We start from the raw sequence: 11,199 nt of genomic DNA on the forward strand, positions 1-11,199 counted from the left end.
AATAACTATATAAAATAAACGTACAGTATACATATTTACATATGGTTATGGGGGCATGGAGAAATGCAGAAAGAGTACACATGAGAGGGAGAACTTGGGTGACAAAGGAAATGAAACCAAAGAACCCAAGATGCTATAAATCAAGGCATCCTTAAAATAGCATGTATGAAGCTAACGCATTTACATAGTTTTCTATGTGTACATCCATAAAGAAATATATGAAAGTAATCGCACTAAAATGTTAATACTTACTTAAGAGTAATGGCTTCTCAAGTGACTGGGTTAATTTTTCTTCCTTATGCAAATAAACATCAACGTAATTGAACTTGATGCACAAGAAGCCCTAAGTAAAAAGAAAACAAACACACCCACACGACATACATTTGGTTGCAAGAAAGAAGAAAATCCGAGTCAAACTGGCTTAAACAAAAGGGAATTTATTGGCTCACATAAGTCAAAGTTCAGGGATAGATGTTATTCCAGATCCAATTTGATCCAGAGGTTCCAGATTGCATCAGGGCTCCAATTTAGACTCCTCTCATTTTCTTGGCACTGCCTCAGGCTGGTTCATTTTAGAAAAATGAGCTGCAACAAGTTCAGAACATGACTCCTCACAGCACACTATCTTCAAGAAGGTGTCTTCTTTAATGGTTCCTGAGGAAGACTCAGCAAACACGTTCTTTCTCTCAGTAGTCTGGTCTGGGTCAGGTGCCTATTCCTGAACCATCTGCTATTGGGGGAGGGATGGGCGTCACTTAAATGTAACTGGGCCAATCTAGAAAGCTGAGGGGGTGACAACGCCATTCAAACCACACGCATGATTATTTATGGGGCGATAGTGAGAGGAGGAGGCAGATGGTGGATGGGCAAGCACAACATACATGAACAAGAAAGTAAGTCGCACAAATATCCACTAAAATATTACAAGTGCTCAAGCTCACTAGTAACCAAAGGAATACAAATATGACCACATAATTTGTTATTTATTAGGTTAAAAAATAGAAAGAAAAAAGAAAGAACGAACCAGTAGGCGTATAGAAGAGAGATAGATGGTAAGGGAGCAGGACTGAGACTGGGCACTCACACTACTGCTCAAAATGTGTGTGTGTGTGTGTGTGCGTGCACACATGTACACAATGGCTTTAATTAAGGGGCACTTAAGTAAACTTTACACCATAATCAGAAAACATTACTGATTCTTAAATATGAAACAATAAGCTAGCAACAAAATGGTAAGATGTAAAGCCTCATAACAGAAATTGACTACCTTTTTTGTCCTTTAACAAAAAGGATAATTGATAGATGTTCCCATTAAAAAAAAAAAAAAAAAAAAAAGATTCCTAGGCAATTCTATAGTCCTTGGCCCCAAGTCGTGACTCAGCTTATCAATATCTATCTATCCTCTTCTTTCAACATTTTAGAAAAAACCCAGGGTGAAGTCTATAGTTGACTATACCTGGCAGGGTTGGAGTCAAAACCAATAAAATATCTTCTGAAAATTGAACAAATGTTTTTACCCCTATATCTAACTAGGGAAAATGCAACAACACAAAACTTCCTAAGTATTAGTGGTGAAACAAACCCCAAGGAATAGAAGCATAATGCCTGAACACTCAGAACTCTAATCTATACCTGAGGGATTGTTGTCCAGTTCATTTGAAAAACACATGGTTGGAAAAAACATATACCGAATTGTACTTCAAGATATTATGGCCGTGAGGGAAGTCTGTGCCAACCCACGGTCCTGGTATAAGGATTCCCTTATGAGTTGTGGTGCTCGCCCCACACTTAGTAGAGAATCGTGTCTATTTCTTGAGTATACAAACTACAATGAATCAAAATCAAATCTAATTCCACTGCACTCAACTAGAATGTCACCATCAAGTGTGAGTTTGTAGATGCAATTAAGTACTTGAAATGAAAACACGCCCCCCAGATTTCAATTTTGAGCAAAAGACTGTTTCCATATTTAATTTTTCTCATGCCCAATTACAAATAGGTGCCGTAAGTCCTGTAGTTTTGTGCCTTTTCTAAGTCAGAGATTTTTATTCCACTCTGAGAAAGGAAAAGAACTAAGAGACCACCTACTCTATTATTAGTATCTTAATTTTTAGGTCACATGACTTACGGAGTAGGTTTACACCAGTGGGATTTATTCTATCACCAAAAAATTTGAAATATTTCTATTACATAAAACAAAAGAGAGTGATAAAGAAACAGAGGAACTCCCTTAACCCAGCTATGTTAAAACAAAAAGTAACTAGCCACAGCGCAGGGAGCAAAGGTGAAGAGTATGGGTTCAGGAGTGAAAATGCCTTGACTGGAATCCAACTCCATCACTGACTGGCTGCGTGATCTTGGGGAAGTTACCTAACAAACCTATGTTTCATTATTCTCATCTGTAAAATAAGCACAATAAGAGTACCAACCTCTCAAGGTTGTTGTGAAGTTTAATGAGCTAAGTCAGCACTTAAAACAGCACCTGGCACCAAAGCAGCTTTCAGTAAATGTTAACTATTACTCACAAATCGAATACTTATTTAGGTCTATACTCCTAGAACTCAAAATACTACATTTTAATTGTTCTAGTTTGTACCATCTGCAAAAGGTCCTGTAAGGCTACTTCAAATGATTTTGAAAAGAAGAATTAACAAAATCCTGTTATATAGGTGCCTGATTTTAGATACAACTATCTCACTTAGAAAACCTCCAATACAAAGCACTAAGCTTGCAACAAAATAGTAAAATGAAAATATGTAATTTGAACGACACTATATTCAAATGTTCCTCAGCTGATGATAGTAATAAGGAAATGTATAATACTTCCTGCACAAATGCATCTAGGGAAAGCAGGCTGTATTTATTCAAAAACTATAAAAGGTTACAATAGAAATCTATCAAACAAAATTAATTTTTAAAAGTTATTTTCAAGTGACTCATATGTATTCAAATTCTGACCAAATCAAGACAATCCAATGCACAGAAAGACTATTATATACCTCAAGGAACAAAAAGCTTATTAAACAGGAAAGTCTTTTCAATACAGACTCTATATAAATACACAAATCTAACGTTTTAATGTAACATGAACAAATCATAAGTACATGTTAGCTATCTTTCTCCAACATTATAGTAGTAAATGTTTTATATTTAGTAAAAACATACAGAAAGTATAAAACCTCCAATCGCATGTAATGTAGACTAAAAAGTGTAAATCAAGAAGAATGTGGGGTTTTCATATGTAAAGATGTACATTTCAGAAAGAACTCAACTTGAAGTACATCCATTAACACACATATTGAAGTAAATCCATTAACACCCATAAAAATGTTTATCATTTGCAACTGTATATAGAGAACAAACTGCCCAGAAATTAATATTGGAATCTTACTAAGCAGTATTAGAGTGACCAACTGTAAAGGACAAATCACTTATTTGGGGGCCTAATATAGCAGAGATCAATGTACATTAAATAACACGAGTGGAAAATATACAATGTACAATAGCAAGAGGTGAGAAAACTGAATACTGTGAAAAAGATTTATTAGTGTGTACAAGTTGGTTTTGATAAATTATTGGTTACTTGTTACAGTAAATTATCAAGATTTTCATTGTGACAATATCTTCCCACACACATCAGAATCTGGAAGCAGTTATGTCTTTCTCAAATTGTCATTTAGTGTTTTTTGTTCCCACCCCTCAGAACACAGAAATAGGTTTTTGAATATCAACTAGCCATTATGGAAGCCATAAGATACAGATATTCATAAACATTACACAAGCTACAATCAAGGTACCTGGACAAACACTACCAACATTTATGAAAAAAGATGTTGGTTTTAAAAGTGGTAAGTACTATAGGAGTTACAATAAACACACTATTCATGTCCTTCTGAAGCCAAAATGGGAGAAAACCTTATTGCCATTCTGCCAAACACCATGTAACTAAAAAAGCTGCGCAAAGGGTCATGAATCCAATGTACATATCACAGGATTAAAACTCCAGTTAAGCAACTGAGCTAATTGCTGAAGTAAATTAAAAAGTAATACTGAACTTTTTTATCCTATCAATGCTATTTTAGAAGTACCACCAGAACAAATAGAGATTTAATTATAAATTGGCCTGTGCTATATTCCGTAATGGGAATTTTGTTTAGTACTGAAAGAGAATCTCAAACATCCTAGAATGGCTGTGGAATCATGCTCTTTGTTGTTCCTGAAAGGAAATTTGTCAGGTTTGATGACACCTGTCTACTTCCCTGTGGTTTTGGGAGTTCTACATACCAAGTGATTCAATAACTGATAGGAGTATTTAAGCAAAAAGAAGACCAAAAGCAGACCTTGTGTCAACATATACTAGATAGTAGATGGATTTTTTTTAATCACATGATAAATGTAAATCATAAAATCAATGTACTTACAAAGGTACACCTATTTTATGTTACATAAAAAAACTGCAGACTGCGAACCGTGCATGCGTACTGTAACACTTTACCTAGGAAAGCCAATGAATGGGATTTCTTGCAAATATTTACTGCCATGATAGAAAACAATTATGTGCAAACTGCAAGGTCCCTAAAATAGCAGTTAAAGAGTTTATATACAGAAAGATGACACTATCTGATCAAATATGCAAGAGATGGAATTTCCCAGAGTTTATAACACAGAACAGTAACCACCGCAGGCTCCGCCTCCACTGCCTTCTTCCCTGTGTGACAGTTTCACTCCTTTATTCTGGTTCTCACTTTCCCACAGTCCTGGCGTCTGAATGATCTTTTCAACAAGTTCCTCAAAGGCACATTGTACACCATCACAGGTTTTTGCACTTGCCTCTGAAATTCAAGGAAAAACAACATAGTATATTCCTTTCTGGCCACATTCCCATGTTTTTCTGGGAAACTTATGGCATAAATATATTTAAGAGCCAAATCAGCAATTTCTCCCCACAGGTTTAATATTAGTGAATTTCCCCAAACTCTCAAAATTGAGCTATTTAAATTCTATCCATAAGAATACTGGTACATAATCCCAAGATAACTTGATAGAATTGTAACTTGTAAAGCCCTACTCAAATACTATGCCAAAGTTTTTTTTTTTCAGTTAATTGTTAAAGCTAGCCCCCAAAGCAGATATTATTCCTATTTTAAAATAAAGAAATTCATGCTCCAAGTTAAACAATTAACCTGATTATTCTGTGCCTGCAAACAGGCAGTTACAGGTGGCTGGATAAATGACATACAACGATGAACACTGGTCCCACTTAAGTTTATGTTCACAAAACTCAAGTGGACACCTGGCACTGTTTCCCAACCCTACATTTCCCTAGTGATTACTTTTCTCACTGTCTGAGATGACTATTTAGTCCTTCTTCGCAAAACTCCTCTATCTCAGCTGATGATCTAGCATCATGTTGAGAAAAGCAGAAGCAATCTGGCAAGAACTCCCTGATCATCCCGCTAATAAATTTACAACTCCCAGCACATTTATGCATATGCTCTGCCTTCACCCCTGCTGCAATGGAACAGCTGTCCCTGCTGCAATCCAAGCCACCCTGCTCTAGTTCCTGGAACCCTGTTCCTCCCTGGCCTAGTTCTGATTCACTGAAGGATCACATGCTCTCTCTTTTGGGTCATACCACTCAGCCTAAAAGTCTGCCAAAATTACTTTCCATCTTACCAAAAAACAAACTTGACCTCCAGCCCACATATCCTTCTTGTAGCCACTCAGTTTCTCTACTCTCTTTGAAAACTGTTTTAAAGAATTATCTATATAAGCTGTTTCTGCCTTCTTATTTCACATTCTTTCTTTAAACTACTCTAAATTAGGCTTTTGTTTCCACGACTCCACTGAAACCATTCTTTTCCAGACCACCATGCCCTTCATCTTGTTAAATCCAACACCCTAATTTTATTTGACACCTCTGGGATTTGATACTGCTTATCACTTCCTCTTCCTTTAACTACTTTGTTCACTTGACTTCCAGGACACTGAACGCTCCCGGAAATCCTCTTATCTCACGGTATGTCATGCACAGCTTTATCTGCTGGCACCTCCTTTTTATGTTGCCCTTTAATCGCTGGAATACCAAAAGGCTCGATCTTCAGTCCTTCTCTATCCACATTCTTTCCTGGAGTCATCGCGCCAATCACATGACCTTAAATGCTGCCTAAATGGCAATGACCAGCATGTCCACTGGTTGTCTGAAAAACATCTCATTCTTATGTGGAAGCAAAATTATGGATTTCCCACTTCCCTACCCCAAACGTGCCCTTATCTCAATCTTCTACATCTCAATTAATGGCAGTAAAATCCACCTAGTTGCTTGAGCCAAAAACGTAACAATGTCATTGACTGTTCTTTCTCCTTATCCTCCACACCCTGTCTAGCCACACATCCTGTCAGCTTTACCTTCATAGTATCTCCAAGAACTGCCATCTCTCCACCAGCCACTATGGCTACATAGCCAAAGCCACATCAGTTTCATTCATCTGGGCCACTGCAAGAGAAGAGCTAGTCTCCGGTAACTACTAAACTCTGCCATGTTGCACGGAAGTCTGTCTTCTACCAAATGGATCTTTCTAAAGAGTATCAGATCACATCATTACTGCCCTGCTTTCCACCACACTTAGAATAAAATCCATCTCTTTACCATATGCTACGAAGTCCAACACGACCTTTTCAATCTCATCTCCCACCATCACCAGCCTTCTTCTCCCCAACACATACTACGCTGCAGCTCACAAGCTTTCCTCCTGCTCCTTAAACACACCAAGCTGGTTTCTACCTCAGGAAATGTTTGCTATTCTCTCAGCCTGAGATGAGCTCCCTCTGGATCCTCTCATGATGGATTTCTGCTCTAATGACACTGTCTCAGAGAACTTTCCCTAACTGGCCCCTGCCCCAGTCACTCTCTCTCCCCTTACAATGTTTTATTTCCTTCATAGCACTACTAACTTATTTATGTCTTTTTCCCCTACTAGAACGCAAGTTCCAAGACAGGAAGGAGTTTGTCCGTTTTGTACATTGTTATGTCCTCCGTGTTCAATAAGTACTGAGTAAACTAATGTATGAAAATAAGCGACATACAGCAAGTAAACAGTGAAGGTAGTATGCAATTTTTCTGAAAATCCCTGTATTTTCCTCTTATCCCACCCTGCTTCTATCTATATATGAAGTTCTCTCCATTCCATTTGCAGATTCCTAGTGGCTTCTAACACCATGGAATGGCTAAATGAGTAATTCCTGAAGCTGGCTTCACATCACAATCAACTAGGATGCTTTTAACAAACCGCCTTTCAGACCTGTGATAAGGCATAGAAACCTGTAATTTTAAAAAGCTCCCCAGGTGATTCTGATATAGCTAATCCACTTTTTAGATAAGGGGTTGGCAAACATTTTCTGCAAAGTGCCAGACAGTAAATATTTTAGGCTTTTTGGGCCATATGGCCTCTGTTGTAACTGCTAAACTCTGCCATGCAGCACAAAAGCAGCCCCAGACGACGTGTACATGAATGGACATGGCTGTGTTCCAACACAAATGGTGGGGCCAGATTTCAACCATATTGTAGTTTGCCAACCCCTGCTCGACCATGTTTCTCAAATATTAACGTGCATATGAACCATATGAAGACACTGTTAAAATGCAGATTCTAATTCAGAAAATCTGCAGTAGCGCCTGAGACGAAGCATTTCTAACGAGCTCCCAGGTGGTGCTGATGCTACCAGCATATGGACCAGCAAGGCACAACTTTAGCACTGGTTGCCAAGCTTTATCGAATGCCATTATATCCCAAGAGAAGTGATTTGACTGTGTTCTATATGATTTCACATAATGTGATTCTACTTTATTATAGAAAGAAAAATAAGGAACTTTGTCCTATACTTAGATTTTGTAGCATGAGGCCACAATGAACTGAATAAATATATAAAGAAATAAATTTAGCAAAAACCCCATTTTAAAATTCCTCATTAATTATGAAAGGACAGATACGCATTCACACACCTACCTATAAATAACATGGAATGCTTTCGTGCAAACTTCAGGCCTTCATTTCTATCAACCTCACGATTTTCCTAAAAGATAAATGCAATGATTAAAAAAAGCTACTAAAATACAGAACCAAGATGCCAAATGTCTGCCTTCTTACCTTATCAATTTTATTTCCAACTAGCATGTTTACTATGTCATTCCTGGTACAGTATGTTTCCAATTCATTTAACCAATTATCCAGTTTAACAAAGGTGTCTCTTCTTGTGACATCATAAACTAAAAGGAAAGAGTCATGTATTAAATAAGCATTAAAAATAAGAAGTAATGCCATTATATTTCTGGTATGTAGCCAGAAGTTAGCATTACTATAGAGTACAGACAAGTTTTTTTTTTTGTTAAGCCCTCAGTGCTTAACAATGAGTGTCTACTGATCTAGATGGAAGACACAAGTGTTTAAAAAAAAAAGAGAAAACCACATACATACGCACATTTCAATCTTATTAACACATACTGGGACAGAAATAAAATTATATCCTGTGCAATAACTAAAAACCAATTGTAGCAAAACAACAGCTGTTTCCACTCATAATGATGAAAGAAGTCTGTCCAAAAACCAAAGAGTGTTTAGATTCAAATATGTGGCAAATTATCAAAATAATTTATATGAATTTAAACATCTATGACCTTGTTAATTTGTTTCTTACAAGAACCAGAATATGCAACTTTGAAAAAATTACAGTACAGTTAGTGGATGGGTTCCTGATTGTCTCTCTCTGTTATACCACTTTCATCTTAAATTATGCTGCATTATAACAAAGAGCTTATTAATTTAAAGTGGTTTATAAACTTAGGAGATACCAAACCAAAATGGTAAGTGTTACTATCAAGTCACGATACAAAAAAAGAATTCTACCTACAACTGATCAATATTCATTTTAAACAGTTTCCCAGGAATATCAAGAATAATCACTTTTCAACAAATTACACTGAGAATCCACAATTGGTTTCTAAATTTTGTTTGACTGTGAATCAATAGTGTTAAATGCTTTTGTGCTATTTCTTAGGACTAATAAAACAGATTCTCCTAAGCAACAAATATTCTTCCTTCTTTTATAAACTGCAACAAATATTAATATGGTAATGACTGAAGACCAGTTTCTGGTAATACTCCAAGGCAGACCAGCACATGAGGATTAATCCTCAGCTACGTCCTCATCAACATATGCTTTTACACCAAATATTAATAAATTAGTCTTGTCTTTATTTTTTAATTGCTAGACAAAGGGCTGAAAAGAAATAAAGTTTTAATATTCGTTAATAGTAAATGAAGTTATTATAACTTGAAGTTACATAAAAGTATCCCTAAAGAAAAATAAAACAAGACTTTCACAGACTATGAAAATCAGAAATTCCAATAATAATATTTTTAAATAGTATATTACAGTAAAAACTTACCTAATATAACACCCTGTGCACCTCTATAATAGCTGGGAGTTAATGTTCTAAATCTCTCTTGACCAGCAGTATCCTAAAAATGACAATTATTATTAAATAAAACCAAGTATAAGTAACAGACCTTCAATACACTAAGAGTAGAAAGTCAAACAGCATTATTATAATAATATTAATGCACAAGCTCATTAAAAACCTGGAAATAATTATTTATCTTTACTTCGGTATATTTATGGTGTGTAAGTATTTTTTGTTCCATGGATGAAATGAATTATGCTAAAATCAAAGCTTTTAGTATACCCATCACCAAAATAGTGTACACTGTACCAAAAACCTGGAATTTAAATAAGATATGTTCTCTTACTGACAAGTGTTACAGAAATAAAATTAACAAATACTCATATCTAGAAAAATGCAACTAAGTAAAGGTTTTCTACCATTTTGGAATTAAGACTTTTATCACATATAAAATCCATCTCGAAAGCCATGGTTCTCAATTCCAGTTGCACAATGCAATTTTCTGGGAATCCTTGGGTACGACCCCCAAAGATTCTGATTTAACTGTTCTAGAGTAATGACAGGAAGTTTAAAAATCTTCCCGGTGTTTCTAATGTAGTATCAAGGCTGAGAACCACTGATTTAAAGAGAACTGCAGGGGTGTCTTATTTTTGGTAAGGAATTTTTAGGCTAGGCTCTTGTGTTTTCTATATACCTTCTTTTAGGAAAATGCACACAACCAAACCACTCCTGATTATACGTTGTTTCTGAATTATGTTAGGGTTAATGAACAAAAGATGTACACCAGGTAGGAAAGGTAAATTTCATGAAGGCAGGAACTCATCTGCTTAACCATCAGTTTAACCCCAGTGGCCAGAGCAATTCTGGATAGAAGACAATTGCTCAGAACTTAGTGGGGGGAAAAAAAGAAGGAACTAATTTAACAAAAGCCTCTACTGCTTCTGGGCCTGGTTCCTTCTCGCTGTTGTCTTTGTACCATTCTTGGACTGCAGCCTCAATGTACCTAAGATTATATAAAGCAGCAGTTGGCAAACTGCTACCTCAGCCACCCACTTGTTTTATTATACAAGGTTTTATTGAAATACAGCAGGCCCATTTGCTTATGTATTACCATATGGCCTGCTTTAGGACTGGACTCATTATTTACTATCCAGCCCTTTAAGAAAAAGTTTGCAGTCCGCTGATGTCAAGTAACCTGCAGGAAAGCAAAGACATACGTGCATACTGAATCACAACTTTGCTACTAGTCTCACCACTGTATGAATGTTTTGCTATGGGACAAGCAGAAACTCTTTTAGATATAAAAAGTGTTAATAACCTCTAAGTGGTTTATAAGATAGGAGAGGAATTTTAAACCAGCATGAGAGGCTCCAGCAATACCTAGTTTCTTTGCCTGGCCAAAGTGGAGAATGCTTTAATATAGAGTATCTGCCATATTTTATAGCACCAGAAGAGAAACTTAAAAGGAAAATAACTTTTCGATGTAAGCCACTTTGAACATCACCACTCTTCCGCAGATACTCTCCTATAAACGCAGAATATCCCTACTTCCAGTCTCACCACTACAGAAACTAACCCCTACTCTCCACGTTTAAGTGAAGTAACGAATTTAAAATTAAACTTTCTAAACAGATACATTTTTTTTCTTTTTTTCTTTTTTTTTTGAGACAGAGTCTCACTCTGTTGCCCTGGCTAGAGTGAGTGCCGTGGCGTCAGCCTAGCTCACAGCAACCTCAAAC

General features: G+C 36.4%; 1 protein-coding gene across 1 annotated transcript in view; it reads right to left on the minus strand.

Moving 5' to 3' along the window:
* Positions 1 to 2,517: 2,517 nt before the first annotated feature.
* Positions 2,518 to 11,199, minus strand: part of RAB18 (RAB18, member RAS oncogene family) — a 32,657-nt gene continuing 23,975 nt past the window's right edge. The window contains exons 4-7 of the mRNA XM_012654884.1: positions 9,446 to 9,518; positions 8,148 to 8,266; positions 8,007 to 8,073; positions 2,518 to 4,832 (exon numbers count right to left, since the gene is read on the minus strand). Coding sequence (XP_012510338.1) covers positions 4,657 to 4,832; positions 8,007 to 8,073; positions 8,148 to 8,266; positions 9,446 to 9,518 — 435 coding nt within the window. The 3' untranslated portion in view covers positions 2,518 to 4,656. The remainder of the gene's footprint in view (positions 4,833 to 8,006; positions 8,074 to 8,147; positions 8,267 to 9,445; positions 9,519 to 11,199) is intronic.

This window comes from Propithecus coquereli, unplaced genomic scaffold (assembly GCF_000956105.1).
Source record: "Propithecus coquereli isolate 6110/MARCELLA unplaced genomic scaffold, Pcoq_1.0 Scaffold45, whole genome shotgun sequence".
NCBI classification, from domain to species: domain Eukaryota; kingdom Metazoa; phylum Chordata; class Mammalia; order Primates; family Indriidae; genus Propithecus; species Propithecus coquereli.